Raw genomic sequence first — 16830 nt, forward strand, 5'->3', positions numbered from 1 at the left:
ATTTCTCTCTTCCCAGGTTTTTCTCCAAATTTGTCACTCTGATCTCTGCTCTTTGAACATCCTATTCTCCTTTATTACTTTTGCAGGTCTCTCAACCAGAATGACTGAAGCAATCTGGACGTTTTCTTTACCTTGTAGACTAAACTAAAATGAAGATTTTGATAACATCTGTGACTTTTGCTTTCAGTGCAGCAGAAAATGAGCAAACAATGCTGCAGCTATTCAGCCAGTTTCTCTCCCTAGAAAACAGAGAAGTCACAAGTTCAAAAATACATTCAGGTCCCACAGCCACAGCTGACTGCAGGAAGCAGGGGATCCATTTTGGTTATGCTCTCACCTGTCCATCTGAAGCATTACTATTGCCACACACAAGGTCAGAGGCAGTGCAGCGAGGGAAGCAGTGGGCTTGCTCTGCCAGCTTCAGGCTCTCACCTGCATGATGTGTGCTACCCAAGCCCCTGACTGAAGAGGTTTCAATAGCAGGAATTTGGGCTTCCTTCTTCCCCTCCATATATTGGCCATGCTGTATGCATTTTCCTACAGGGGATGCTGAGAATGTGTGAGGACAGGCAAGGCATGGGTGAGGAGCACAGCCTGTTTTATCTGTCCCACGGCACTCTATGGAGTTCCTTCCTCTTAGCCCAGACCAACAGCCTCCTCTGCCAACCAAGTCTGGTTCAAAAGGAGTACTAACAGCTGCACTCCTTGCAGACCAACTCCAAATCCAAGGGAGGATCTAAGAGTCTCAAGAATGGGGATAAGAATTTTTTAAATTATTAATTCAAAAGTACATAGGTTACTCTGAAAGTAATTTCTCATTATTTCCATGGAAACTACAACAAAGAGCACGATAACAGGATATAGGGAAAATTCTCAGCTATAAAACACTATTTTCAACACAGCCACCACCATGAGCTACGTATTTTCACCAGCCATGAACATGAGCCTGCATGCCACACCCATCAAAATCTGCACCAGCAGGGGTGACCTTCTGTAACTGTCACCACCACTGAAATGCACCTTACCCACCTTACTGTGCTCACCTCCACTGTTTGGGCCGCATAAATGTTCAGCAAGCATCAATGAATGTTAGTGGGTGCCATTTATTCCACATGGAGGAGTCAAATGACAAACGTTAGCTCCATGTGCACTTCCATGTCAGACACCATTTTGTCAGACTGCCCCTTTGCAACCGTCTGTCACACAGCAACAACATGTTAACGGAATACTGGTTGCAAGGTTCAACCTCTACTGCCATACCTCCAACATCTGTCTCTGACATCATGAGCCAACATCATAAAATAGGTGCATTACTTTCAGAGCAGCCATTGTATTTTCAATTATGCAAACAATCTCCACTCCCAAAAATCACTCTGGTCAAGGGAAGGCTTATGAAAACCACTTCAAGAGCATTAAGAATGGTGGCTCTGCAGTATTTCTTCTTCAGGACAAGAGCTGCCATTTATGAAGCTAATTTAAAAATCTTTTTATTCATGTAGAGCAGAGATTGTCTGGTCAATATTTAATTACAATATGCTATTTTTTCTCCAGCCCCCTTACTGCTATTGCAATGTATTGCTTATTGTAGGCAACCCCTACCCTCCTAGCTCCTTTAAAGCTGACACTTAATTTTCTTGGGATATGCTTCTTCTGCAACTGAAGTAAATAGTAAAATTTCATGAAAATTGAGATTGAATGCTTTTCTAGAAACTGCATAGTTCTTCTCTGGACTAGACTTCATGAACTATCACATTATCATGTGATAAACCCCCACATTTATTTTTTATTATCTACCCATAATTTAGTATGATGCAGAAAAATACTGCAATATAATTATTCTGGCAAATACTTTTTCTTGAGATGTCACAGCTATGATACGTAAGTGGGAAAAACAAAAACAAACAAACAAAAAAACTTGCAAAAGTAAATCAAATACGGTAACTAGGCAGAATCAACACATGCTTTATTTCCATTGCATATAAAAATTTCATATGAAGGTATTGATGTACAGTACTATCCCATATGCTGTAAGACAGGCTAAGAAACCAGTGAAAGAATTGTCATGTGCAATGTTCACACAAGTTGCCACTCTCAAGACATCCCCAAATTAATAACAAAACGTTGTTCAGGATTTTTGTTGTTATAGTGTCCCTTCTATATCGTTAAAATGAAAGCAATCCATTTCCTTTGGGCCAGGGCTGCTAAAATCTACAGTTTGTGTCGAAAAGGAGGTTCTGTTTTCCTTTGAAAAAGAATCCCTCCTTTTAACGAAAGGTCACATGCTACAGGGGCTGGGCATCACTGGAATGAGGAGAGGTATTTACCTTGCTCTGGCAAATCCATTGCTATCAGTCCTACACAGTTTGGAGCAATGTGATACTCAAACAGCAAGAGATGCTCAGAGTCCAACCTGCAAACCTAATACTAGTGTTATTAAAAGATCTAGAGGCCTATCATTCTCCTATAGATCTAGTGCATTATGCTATACACACCTGTACAAAGCCTTACATACATCTATACAAAATAAAAGCTTTGGCTGCTTATAACACTAATATTAGTGTTGGAAAGCATTTCCAAGATTGAAGCTGTCTTTTGTCCTACTTTATTGATTCTGCTTATATAGTGGTAATTTGTGCTATAAATAAAGAGTATTAGATGATCGTTAAAAAAACAAGTATATGAGCTATCCCCATTTAGTTCCATTGTTTCATTTGCAAATATGCATTAAAACCAAATTCTTATTAGAGATGCTTTCCAAAGCTTGTTCAGCACAATTCAGTACTGAAATACAGCATCAATGTTTTTTTAGTAGCAAGTAATGGCTGCAATGATCCCTGATGATAGCCTGTAAAAAGATAATCAGAGAGGCAATACAATTATATTGCCAGAAGTCTGGAAAAGCTTCCAGCATGTTTATGGATAAAAGCTCTCTGTAGTATCATGCAAACTAGCTCACACAAGTAACCACATAAGCTAGCAACTAAAAATATGGTAGATATGCCCAGCCCTATCCCCAAAGCTACCTTACTTTCAAATGCAGCAAAACATAAGAAAATATTGTTTGAAGTTAAGGCACAGCCCTGGGACCAAAGACCTGCAGTCTTTTTTTTTTTTTTTTAATTTTATTGATATATCTTTATGTACTTTATACTTTTCTTCAATCTTCCATAAACAAGCTCTAAGGTGACACAGAATATATTATAGGAGAAAAAAATGTACAAGGAAAATGTATACACAATAATCATTCTCTCACCAAGAGTTTCCAAATATAGCAACACCACCCAGACAAGGATGATGTTATAATAAGAACAGATAATTTACAATTAACATTACAGTATGTACATTACAATAAATACACAATTGTAAACAGAGACAAATAAGACTGTATTACAGGTAAGGTCATTTGGTGAGAAAAATGCATGGCACAAATAAAATAAATAATGTATTTTAAAAGAACTGTCAAAGCTTTCTGTAAAATCCATTTCATTCAAGTTTTTTAAACTTCTGAATGCTGTTTGTTCTATCTATATCTTTTCATTATAATTTTTAACAATGACACAAAACAATTAAAAATTCAAACACAGCATTACTGAGTACAGTAACTTGCAAGCTAAAGCGTACTGTTATAAGCAATGTGAATTTTCTTACCCCCCTCCCCCCCGCTGCACTCAATACCCAACTCACTGCATTTTCTTATGGCAAAAATATTTAGAACACATAAAGCCACTTGTAAATTGTATTGTCTTAAAGCAGTGCGCAATGCTAAAACACACTTTGGCAAAAGAGGAAAAAAAAAAAGATTGTACAGTGCATTATATCCCCATCTCTAAGAAATGATATCATTTTCTGTCATGTGATTGTCCATATGTATGGGTGTATATCTCACAATATGGTGTTATTCTCTTCATTTACTTTCAATTTGTGCAGATACAAAACCTTTTCAGGTTTTACTGGTTATTTTGGAATTTATATTGCTTTTCCATTATTAAAGTTCCAGGCACTCTTGGGGACTGAGGAGACTTTTAGGTGGATCAAGAAGAAATGATGAAGAACAAAAAAGTCAAAACATGAAAAAACATGAGTTCTCTTCATTCTCTTTCCTCCTTCAGCATCATCATCTGTGCTAAAGCCCTGTGAGGGCTAAAGTAGAGAAAACTTTGACCTGGATAAAGGAGAATGCAAAATACATTTAAAAGCTGAACTAATAACCAATACTTTTTAAACAAGTTCTTATTCTAGACTTCAGACACTTAAAACAACAACAACAACAACAACAACAAAAAGCACTTGTATTTATATCTTGCAATTTTCCTACAAAATGAATCCAAATTGGAAATAACTGTTGATAATATTTTCTTTTGTTAAGAAATAATCTTGAATTATAGTATCAGAGAATCATAGAATGGCCTGGGTTGATCATCTAGTTTCAACCCCCTTGCTGTGGGCAGGGTTGCCAACCACCAGACTAGGCTGCCCAGAGCCACATCCAGCCTGGCCTTGAATGCCTCCAGCAATGGGGCATCCACAACCTCCCTGGGCAACCTGTACCAGTGTGTCACCACCCTCTGAGTGAAAAACTTCCTCCTAATATCTAACCTAAATGTCCCCTGTCTCAGTTTAAAACCGCTCTCCCTTGTCCTATCACTATCCACCCTTTTTAACAGCTGTACCCCCTCCTGTTTATACACTCCCTTCAAGTACTGGAAGGCCACAATGAGGTCTCTCCAGAGCCTTCGATCTTGATACTGTGGGAGTCTGCTCCTTCTCCAGGCAACTCTTTCCCTAGTCAAAACTACAATTTTAATGAAGTGCAAAGCAGTGCAGACAAAATTATTTTGTTTCACATGACCCAAAAGGTCAGGAAAATGACAAATATGAGCTCCTAACTTCACTGAGTTTTCCAAATAACAAAAGCTTTCAGTACCAATTAGACTTGAAAGTAGAATTCCCTCACGCAAGCTCTATATAGAATGAAAAGATCTGAGATAATAATAATGTAAACTACCCCTCTTCTCATAATGCATTGCTCATTTACTTAGAACTATTAACACAAAGGAAGGATCTGGCTCTTCTGGCAACAAAAACATGAAAACTAATGCTAATCATGATTTCTGTGTTGTATGTATGTCAGAGATTAGCAAATGGTTTGACTAGATAGCTAACAGACAAAAAAAATACAAAGAGTCAGAATTGGAAACATTACAGTAATACTTCCTTTGCCAAAATAAATATCCCAAACACTGTATTAGCCTATGCTGACTTAGAAGTCTATAGTTCCCATGCAAAACAATATCTGAAATTGTATTTCAGAGAGACAGAAAAGCAGTCTTTACATCAAAAAGACAATTCATTATCTTTCTTACTGTGTCTGCTCCTGCAAATGTTAATCTTAATGGTCCAGCTGGTATCAACAAAACCACTTTTGGTAGTAAGACAGAACTGCCAGGATCAGGCCACTATGAGAACAACAGCAAAACTTCCTCTAATATGTTTGGGAATATTATAATGAAAACAACAAAAAAATGCCATCATACTGAATGAGTTTTAGGTAGCATAAAGGATATTCATGGAACTCATTAATATAAAAAATAATAAACTCTTACAACTTAATATTATCATGAAATTCTAAGGTGCAAAATAATAAGGAAAAAAAAAACCCTAGAAATATTATCCAGTGTAGCACGGATTTGTACTGAAAACTTACAAGTTACTCTTTGAGAAAAAAAATGTGATGAAATCTGAAACTGTTCTTGTTTAAATATAATACCTCAGTACATTTAATAATAAAAGTTAGCTCTACAAAAGATCACTATTACATATTATACAAAATGCAGAGTTTAGTGCAACCCACCGTGTCACACTTTTTTCAGTCACTTATCAGGAAGACGTGAATTTAGAAAATCATGTAATTTCCACAGCTCATCTTCCTTTTGGTAACAGATTCGTCTTATACCGATTCATGTTGTGTCCCATCATTTGTGTGCATTTTTTTTCCAGCTGGAACCTCAGTTTATTTTCTGTCTGTTTCCTCTGATGATGAACATTATCCAATGCTTAGCTTGGGATGTAAAATAAAATAAAAACTACCAAAGCATACCAGCATTCAGGGGGTGCTCCTGTGAAAACCTGTGAACCATTTTCCTGTGAAAAATCTGCTTTATTTAATCAAATCTGCGAAATGGAGAACTTATTAGAACATAGTTTATCGAAGTTCTCTCCCCTGCTTTCTGATGCAATGAAAGTGAAGATTCTGGTTACAATATTCCTGAGTGCCAAACTGAGTCACCAAGGTCAGTTTTGATCAACAAACATCCTGGCTGATGACAGTGAGTTGTGATCATGGTGATAGCATATGACATACACTTTAGAAACCATTACCTAATTTAAAAAACAAACAAACAAACACACACATACACACACACAGACACACAAAAACAAAAAAACAGAGAGAGAGAGAAAGAGGAAGAAAAAGAGAGAGGGCAAGAAAGAAACAAGCTATGTCCTCATTATTACATGTCAGAAGAATGGTCTACTACGCAAGCTTCTGTCTGATTCTCCTCCTCTTCTACTTCTTCCCCTACTTGCTCATCAAGAGGAATTTCGGTAGATTCTGAATCCTGGGTGCAAAGGGTCTTTGAGTCACTGCAGCTGGTGTCTTCTTCTACTTGACTTCCACTGTCCTTTTCGGTGTCTGACTCACCATCTTCCTCCAGTGTTAGTTCAAACTGGAATTTTTCAGTCTGGCCCTGTTTACTCTCCTCCTGGTCATCAGGTGCAGGAGAGGGACTCTGAGGGATTGTGCTCTGGTACCATTCTCGATTGTCTTCCAGTGTATCTAAGATATCCTGGGCATCCGGGTGAACAAGATCTGCCCATGTCTCCCACAGAGGATGAACAATGTAGTCAATAAAGCCCACCTGTTTCAAGTAGTACAAAATCAGGATGAGATCTTATTCACAAAGAAATAATAAACCATGCATGTAAGTCACTGTCATTTAATCTATTTACTGCATAGAAGCTTTGGGTATTTATGCAGTCAAAAATAGACAGAACATAATGTCTGAGAAAGATAACTCTAGTAAGAGACGCTAGACACACAGCAGTCTGAAAGGTGTCTGAAAGTAACCCATGCTGTTCTACGCGGAGAACAGGATCTTTTAGCATTTCAGATGCCTCATTCAGAATTCTGGATATAGACTTGGAAAGGATTTGTTTTCACAGTAATTATTCTTTGCAAATGATTCCACTGCATCTAGCAAGCCAAACAGCTGTTTTATATTTGATTCTGCTTTTGGAAGAAACCCTAAATGAGCAGCTATAAAATATTCTTTACTGAAGCCAGTGCTTTATTGCAGATCACGATAGCGATGGAATTCCTTCAGCAAGCACACTGCTATGCACTGTTTCCACAGTAAGAACCTCAGCTCCCCTCACTTGCTACACAGGAGTTGAATTAATTAACTGTGAGGAGAAGTGGGGGCAAAGAGGGGAAGAAATACTGCATTCAGAAATATATCGAAATATAAAGAATGGCTCTGAAGATTCTTTTCCCAAGAAAAGAATACCAAATCAATTACCTGTGATTTTTCTATGGATGCATTGTGCTTATCACACATGGGACTTATCTCCATTCCTCTCTCTCTTTCCCGATCTCCTTGGCGGAAGAATTCCTCCATTATTCTGTCTGTCCATTGGCGGTAGAGATGGAGTGGCTTGGTTGGATTGCTGAGATCTGCACAGTGCACCATATTCTGAAGAACCTAAAATAGATTGAATACCTGCTGTGTTATTACACTGAAGAAAAACAGTTCCTTTTCCATTTACACTTTTGGCGGCTGTGAAGCAGAATCATGAAAATACATGTAGTGCAAGATTTATTCTGAACAGCAAAACTCAGTATTTGGATGTTTTTCACACTTGCAGTAATAGCTATGAATTACCTCACTTCTGCTGCTTCTGCCTATGTAAGAGAGAGAAAATATTTCAAAGAAAGACCAATGAGATGTTGATAATTTGAATGGTAGGGCAAAACCAAAACCAGTCCAGAAGTACTTTTCCACCTTATCACTCAGTATGTAATGGAATATGTCACATGTAAGAAACATGTAAGTCAAAAGAGGGAAAAGAATGAGTTGTAAAATGTGTGAAAATGGACAGCTGATCTAACCCATGCTGGAGGTTTGGTAGGCAAAAGTTATTAACAGAAGTTAATGCAAATGACTATTTGAAGATGAGTTTTCTTACCTGAATCCTATCTGAATAGTTATCAAGAAGGAGGACACCAGAACTTGTCACTTTTTTGGTTTCAACCATAGTTTTTAAATCAGCCAAAAGATTCATATGCTTAGACATGTCTGTAGCAAGGACCTTGAAATAAACAATAAAAGAGAAAGAAAGGATAAATGAGTATTAGGTAAATTATTCTATTGACTTTAAAAAAACCTTTGGATGCAGCAACAAACTATTCTCAGGGAAAAAATGTAACTTCTGTATCTGAATCTGAATATACTACAGAAGTCTGAGTCCCAAGTGCCACTAGTGTCCATCATCAATTCAGTAGAAAATTTCTAACTATGATGATGTAATAGCAGACTTAGATATGAACTGTGAAACAGCTTGAACCAGGACTGTGTACCTTCTAAAAAGGTAGAGTCAGTAATTCAAATTGAAAAAACTCACTACTTCTGTTTGGACAACACAGAATAAAACTTCAAATTTTTATTTCATTGATTATGAATCTAACAACATGTAAAATGATACTGTGTTTTACCATTTATTTCACTTGCCCTAAGTAAAAAAGAATCTAAAGCAGAACTCACAATGTCAATGACCATTTTCCTCAATGACTGCCTCTGTTTTTTGGTCAAATTCTGGAAAATGTCACAATTTTCTTCCTGTAGCAGCTTGAAACCCACAGCTAAGTGATGATTCTCCAGTACTGATGAGTCATTGTACATCAAGGCAAGTTCAGAATCTGCAATAACAGTCATAGGGTAGTACGTTACTAAAATCTTTATTTCTACTAAATCCCTTATGATTTTTCAAACTCATTACATTCCTGACAAGATTTACAGATGAGCGTTCAGTAACAGACTTCCTGTAGTTCCCACTGGACCAAAACTTACAGAATTAACTGAATATCTTAACAAATCAAGGAAAAGTATGCTGGAAAAAAGCCAGCCTTGTAGTGCAGTGTGCTGGAATGGTGAGTTAGAAAACAACACAAGGAAGATATTTTTCAGAATACCTTTTCATATACACATGAAACAATATGGAAAATAGTATACAAAAAATGCACAAACTAAAACACATTCTAATGTTTTTTCTTCTAGTCCTGCCTTTCTTGCCTCCATGCATGCTAAATTCAATTATTTAAGTGAAGTTGTATCTATCAGCTACTCAGATCTGGACTACATAGCTGAAGCTTTGCTGCAGACCAAGCAAAAAGCATGTATCTTGGTTTCCAATGTACTTCTGCAGTTATCTAAGGCACTCACATAAGTAGGCCTAGGGGTCATTAGTCTGCGAGAACAGGACGTTTGTAGAGGAGGCTTGTAGGACAGTCATACATTTCTGTGTGGTTTGAAAATGCAAGCAGTGGACTTGTCTACTGTCTCATATTTGAGTATGATTAACTCCTGATACCGAAACGCTGCTATCTCTAACAAAAGTGTTCTTCAGTCAGTCACTCCAGGTAGTTGCAGAAGCAAGGGGAGCTCATACCCCTTCTTAGCAATGCTGAGCCACATACAAACAGTCGGAAGAGTCAGCTTTGACAAATAAAGGCAGTTAAGACAATTTTCTACACAGATTTAGATTTCACACAGGGACACCACACAGCCAGCTTGCATTTGTTTTAAGACACAGCTTGAAAATGAATCTATCATCAAAAAGACATACTTTTTATACAATTGTGCTTGTGAAGTGCTGACATTAATTTCTATTTATTACAGTTGTTCTATCTGAAATCTAACAAGTCTTATGCAAGTCTTTTCTAAACCCTGTCTCTTTATCTTCCTTTATCGCAGCTTTGTTTCAAAATTCCTCTGGCTCAATGGGGTGCCTATAAGAGCCCTGCTCTTCAGATTTCATTAGTTTCATTATGTATTCTCCTGCTGTCTTCCTCACTTGTTCTGAACCTATTGATCTCATAAATTGGGAGAATCTTTCTCTACCATTCCTTATCTTGATGGTAGCAAAAATGTAATAGCAAAAGGAAAAAGAAAGCAGATTTGTCAAATTGTATCTCTTTCACAGAATACTTATATAGCTCGCCTACTTGTCATTTTTCTTACAAAGAGGACAGGTAGCAGTTTGTTTTCCTTTCAAATCGCATCCTGAAAGCTGCTCCATCTGCAAAGCATTAAACATTGCTGAACTACTTCAGAAGGGCTGGAATTACAGACTGAGCTAAAACGTGTTTAACTATGTAATGGAGGTGGAAATGGAAGAAAGTTCATCTTGTTGGTAAACTCTGTAGCACACTATAAGCTTCAAGACTATTTGCCTGGAAGGGCAAGCTTAAAATGATCAAATAGTTATCTATGCTGTCTCTAATACAATCCATATCTGCTTATATTTTAATAGTATTTCTGAGGGATCATATTTTTGGACAATTTTGTAAATAGACCTTAAATTTTGAAAAAGGGAAGCAATACTTAAAAATATCACATATAAATAATTATAAAGAATAATGTGAAATATGGAAATAAGTACATAATTAAGGTAACTGAAGTTGAATTAAGCTTACATATTTGCACAGTTCTTAGTGAAATGCTAACACTTTCTAAGTTGCATTGGAAAATCTAAACCAAAGTGGAAGAAAATGATCTTCTGGAGGTTAGGAAAATCTCAGATTTGAGAAATTTTGTATGTATATAATCCATATGGTGACTGATTCTCAAGCTCTCATTGAAAACATCAGTTAGTATATACCTAAACAAACCTAAATTAGATGGTCTTTGTCTGTCTCTGCTCATATGGTTTCTTCTTCATACATCTAACAACTCGAGTGACAAAAATCCCTTTGTTTCCTTTGAATTTGGCAACAGTAGTTCCATCTGGTGACACTACTTGATTTACATAAAAGCCTTCTCTATCAAAAGCTGAACTGAGATGAACAGGACATTTCTTCTAAGCTGCTAAACCAAAATTACTGCTAATTCAGCTGAATTTCAACCATCTGCCTAAACTCACGTTTTACATAGCAATTCTGGTTCCTTCATCTAGCCATTCTTACTGCTAATCTAAACAACATTCAAAAAAAAACTTTCCACATAGCACCTCAGAGCCACCTGATTCAATTTCTATTAAAAATGAAAGAATTTGGACATCACACAGTTTCATGCACAACGCCTGGTTTACTACATTTCTGCACCACACTGCTGAACTGCGCTTGTTACCAACACAAGGTCTCCTGCACCTTGTAGATTAGTCACCAAATTGAATTTCACTACAGGATAGCCCTCAGGCCATTCAGGCAAATAAAATTAGATGCAGGCTAGACTGGAGGTGTTATCTGAATGTACAGCAGCAATGAGTCAGAACAGGATCTCCCTTCTTCAGACTATCCTGTTGATATGAGGTCATACTATTTTAGAACCAGAGGAACAGATTCACCCGTGTGCCAAAATGACAGTGCCTATGAATGTGCAAACTGCATGGGTCAAACACAGAACCCTATGTATGTTTTTATTTATGTAGCTTTTTCTTCTTATGTGCTTGGATATTTAGTATTATTTTCAATTTTGTATTTCTGGGTCAGTAAAAGGAGAAGACAAAGGATGTCAAAATAAATAATATTTTAAGATGGAACTTGCACTGACCTACGGTGTGGTACCCACACTGTAATCAAAGCAAATTACACTGTGGAGAGCAGCCATTCAGTAAATATGCCACTGCTGTACTCAATGAGACTCACAGTGCTTTTCAAGCAGAAGATAAAAGAGATTAAGAGTCCATGCAATGCTGCACAGAACAGCCATGAACAACAACAAATTTGGAGATGGCATTAGGGTCTCATTTCATTAGTTTATTTTCCTCCATACACAGAGTACAATTTACACAGATAAAAAAGAGATTTGCTACAGTTTCCAGGGGTAGGCTGAGAAAATTCAGACCGAGAGGCATGACTGTGCCAAGATGAGAAAATAAGTACAGCAGCTGGGGAGAGGCAGAGATAGGCTTGCTGATCTGTTTTCTAAAAAGAAACTTATTTTCTATACTTCTTAAAAAAAGTATGGCTATCTTTGGTCATAATGTATGATTCCAACATAACCACTCTTTTTTTTTTTCTTTTTTTGTATTTCATCTAATCTTCCTTTATCTTCTACAACTTTATCTAATTAATTTAAACCAACTAACTAACTTCCAGGAAAGAGACAATATCCAATACACTGAAACAGTGCCAGAATTATAGTTCATATCTTAATTCTTGCTAGTGGGTACTATGTGTACTTTATGTCTAAAGTGACAGATAATATAAAATAGTATCCAGTTTTAAATACAAGCATCTAGCTATTTAATGAGGGAAGGTACAGATGCAAACAAACAAGGAATTAACTCCATATTTTTCAGGTGCTAAGTGCAGATTTTGCAGCAAATTCTTGAGAAAACCACTGAACATGAAACTTACTTGTGTTGATAAGAAACTGGTTTGAAACCCCGGGATGATCTACATCATGTATTGCACTGGCAAAAATTGCTGCAAGAATCTCCAGATCAGTGAACACAGCCTAGAAAACCATGAAACAGAAATGACAATCACTAATAAATGAAAAACTGTTTTCAGTAAAAAAAAACAAACCCAAAACTCGACTTTGAATCTAGATCTCACTGAACAAGCAAAATACATTTGAAATGCATCAGGAATCTCAATATATTTTACATATAGGTTAAAAAAACCTTTTGTCAATCATCAGTCATGTAGAATTCCGTAAGTTCAAGGTTGGCCAAAGTAAAACTATCCTTATTTCACACTGACAGCTTCACTAAATTCAATAACTGAAGTGTTTTTCAGTTTCAGTCTGCAAATAAATCCATGTTTATTAGATCATTAACTACAGATTTAGATTTCTGATTTATAGTAGAAATACAATCTAAAAATTCCAGTCTACGTTACACAAAAAACACATATTCCTGCACTTGAAGAAAGAACATCTCCTCAGTGATGTGAGAAGAAATGATGATAAACTACTAAAATATTTTACTTAACATTTATTGATTTTTATTCCGTATGAGATTATGAGGAAGGTAGAAAGCGAGAACTGCAAGGGATCCATTGTTACTGAGCCCATGCTCCTGCTGTCACAAGCTTTCAAGTTGTATAATGGCTTTCATAACTGATCAACAACACTGAAATACATAAGTCAGCAATGGCACTGGGCAGATTTTACTTCCCAAAGCTTCATTGAGCAAGGCCATAAGAAACAGCTGATTAATTAAAAAAGAAAAAAAAAAAGCACCTTACGATCAGTTCAGCTGTTTAGTAAAGTCAGAGCGATTTAAGAACATAGTCTCGTGTTCCTTTGCAGATGATGAAAATCTTTCTCAAGAGAACTCCTGAGATCTTTGACAACTGTGTTAAGATCCAATGATGGCCCTCCCATTAAGAGGAAAGTAGAGCCGAGGAATTCAGTAATGTGAAAGATTGGTTGCAATGAAAAGGAATTAAAATGTAGCCCATCCTTGAAAATGAGGACAAAGCCTTCTTTCACCTGCTTGCTTTACCTGCCCTTTTTCCAGCACTTCATTGGGATATGTCAGTGCTTGATGTAATAAGGGCTGCACCTCTAGCACTTTTTTAAAAAAAATTAGATAATCCAGAGAAAATTTAGCATGTGCTCCAATCTGCTTGAGAATAAACACAGAAATAGCCAAATAGCCTTCCAGAACCAGTACAAGCATGCACAAATTCAAAACAAAAACCAAATGGCTCTACTGAGTAAAACCCACTTTACCCTCATCTTTTCTAAGCAATTTCACTGTAGTTAATGGGAGTCCCAAAAGTGAAATAATGATGGAAGACGAGGCAATTAATAATGAGACTGTAGAACAAGCTATAAAGTTATGACAGCACAAATATGCAAGTATTAGATCATGACTTTAAGAAAAATGTGATACGTTCTGTACAATATTTGTTGGCAAATAAACCTTGATCCTCAGAAAGTATCTTTTAAAGAGTGTAATGCATGAAAGAAACATCAAGATTTCTTTTCAAAAAGCACTGCAGAAACTAAAATCTTTTTCATTTAGTTGCACAGAGTCCTAGTATGTCCTTTTCTCTCATGTTTGTCTCTTTCCCACTGAAGCATAATTTACCTCTAATGCCGGGGTTGACAGCAGGACATGGGTTGACTGAACAACATCTGCAGCATGTATGTTATTGTGATATGCTACATCTGCATGGTAGTGGTCTTCTAGGGTCATCAGGTAAGTTATTAAAGTATCCACTGGAATTTTAAATGTTTTTAACAGATCTCGTTCCTAGAAAGGGAAAAGAGAAACAATTCAGATTACAAAGTCCAGCAAAACTTCCAAGATAAGCACAAAACTACAAGACTGCTCCTACTTACCTGAAAAACGGTGTGCATGATGACTGTCAAAGGTCTGTTTCCAGATAGCTCTGCTACTCTGAAAACCTGCAGGCCCCATTTGTTCACATCTTCTAGTTCCTAGGACAGAATTGAGCAAGAGCCAATGCTGAAATCTTAACACACAGGACTCCAGCATTTTTCAGTTGAAACAGTCACAAACAGCAGACCCATAATAATGCAAAGCCTGCTGTCTGGTAGAGCCACTGCAAATATTATATGCTAAACTTTGTAAGGGGGAAAGTTGTTGCTAGTAACCTTGAAATAGTTGCATTTGCAGCTACCACCTTTCCTGTTTTTAACCTACTAGGTAAGAAGGAGTGCCACTTTTAAGTGGAATGCTACAGAAGGAGAAATGGTACAGTATTTTGAAAAAACTGACACACTTTTCATCTCACTACTCAGTAGGTTCAAGGACGGGGTGAATTGCTGCCATCTCCCCACCTCTCAGCAATAGACTGATGGTTCGTACGAAGTGGGAGATTCCTGGGAACATACGGAGAGGCATATTTCCAGAAGCAAATCTCTAAAATTGAATGAATAATCACTTTATACTAGTTTTACATTATTGACATATAGCTACTGATGCAAAATCACAGGAAGTGATGCTAAAAACAGATGTGCATGAAATGATAGAGCAAATGACAGGACCTGCAACAATAGCTCTAATGCTACGTACAGTTGTGCATTTTTGAAAAACATATGGCTGCTACATATTTTCATACCTCTGACTGTACACCAGTTCACTCTTCATTCATCAGGTATTGTTTAGGAATACGCAGCATTATTACTGTATCCACAACTGCTAGTTTACATCCCATCTCCAGGCAGCTAACATTCCTGCTGAAATCTTGTTCATGTGGAAATCAACCCTCAAGGCCTGATTCTGATTTCACTTGTTACTTTTCCGCTTCACTGGATTTATATTTAAGTGAGATCAGCCTTTACTGCTACAGCTTGAAATCATGGTTATAAGCAGAAGATGGAATAAGTTCTCTATTTTTAGTTCAGTGGATTAAATTCAAATATTTAAATATTCCCTACCTTAGCAAGACTATCTTCTTGGTCTGTTTTAACTCCAAACCTGGGAATACTGGAATTGGTTAAACTGGAGCTGTGCATCAGTTTTTTGACTCCGCTGATCTGAGACATTGGTCTCTTCTTTTTCTCCTTCTCTTTTTGTGTTGGAGAAGGGATTTCAACTTCATGTTGTTTATCTTCAAAAGAATGAAGAAAAATATTTTTGAAATGAATTAAAAATATTCTTGTCCACTTCACTGTTAAGTTTCATTAAACATTCATTAAATTTAACAGAATTGCCACGGTAGATTTTGCAGCAGATACTTCACACTGAGAGCAGTAAAAACAAGAAACAAGATAAACACAGATCTGAACATCAATAAAGCAGAACAATGCATCACAAACTGCATCATTATCTCTGAACTGGCTTCAAATATGACTTGTGACTGTCTTATTTCCACTTCTCCTGCACCCTCAGCACTACCACAAGACATGGTTAGTTGTTTCATTTAAAATGGGTTACTACAGGTGAGCAGAAGATTGTATTTTCATTTGTCAAGAACATTTAAAATTCCTTCGTTTTCCGGGGGGGGGGGGAGGGAAGACCATATTTTATAATTTTTCTAAAACATCTCAGGACTCCGAGGACCTGACACTTGTGAGACAGCTTGTGCTAAGACTTTGTACAACACAGAAAGGCTTTTGCTGGTGGAGCCATATCAACAAATGCTTTGCATGGGAAAGCAGCTCACGTCAGCAGTGCAGCTCTTTTCTCTCACAATTTATAGCACCTATAAATACAGTAATACTGACAAAAGCACTATTCTGCTAAAAAACCCACAACATTTTCTACTGAGTTTTTGCTTTCACAGCAGAATCAGTGGGATAACTTCATATTCCTCATCAACGTATGTGCCAGCAGAACTTTCTACCACTCTGTCAAGGATTAAAGGTAAAGTATATGTAGGCCATTGCCAGATGATCATTGCAGAAACACCATGGGGGTGTGGAGCACTGCAGACTTTGTGGTCTCCAATGAAACTCAACTCAGGGCAACAGAGGGATTTCCTGCCAAAACTACTAGAATTTTGCACAAATTTTTGTTCATTTTGTTCATGCTGTATTTACATGTGGTGCTTTAATACTTCCTCTAAGTCATCTCTTATCTGATAAAATGCATCTGCACCTTTTCTACCTCTTAAGAAACCTCACAGCAAAA

The 16830-nt window shown here is 37.0% G+C and overlaps 1 protein-coding gene across 1 annotated transcript; it reads right to left on the reverse strand.

Moving 5' to 3' along the window:
* Positions 1-1942: 1942 nt before the first annotated feature.
* LOC100551238 (cAMP-specific 3',5'-cyclic phosphodiesterase 4D) lies at positions 1943-15815 on the reverse strand. The gene is made up of 9 exons (XM_019610407.2): positions 15636-15815; positions 14574-14672; positions 14320-14484; positions 12635-12734; positions 8820-8974; positions 8245-8367; positions 7578-7760; positions 6514-6917; positions 1943-4162 (listed from the first exon to the last, which is right to left on the reverse strand). Exons 1-9 carry the CDS (start codon positions 15741-15743, stop codon positions 4141-4143), a joined length of 1359 nt encoding a protein of 452 aa, XP_019465952.1. The 5' UTR covers positions 15744-15815; the 3' UTR covers positions 1943-4140.
* Positions 15816-16830: the final 1015 nt, after the last annotated feature.

The sequence above is a fragment of the Meleagris gallopavo genome, chromosome Z, assembly GCF_000146605.3.
Source record: "Meleagris gallopavo isolate NT-WF06-2002-E0010 breed Aviagen turkey brand Nicholas breeding stock chromosome Z, Turkey_5.1, whole genome shotgun sequence".
Classification (NCBI taxonomy): Eukaryota; Metazoa; Chordata; class Aves; order Galliformes; family Phasianidae; genus Meleagris; species Meleagris gallopavo.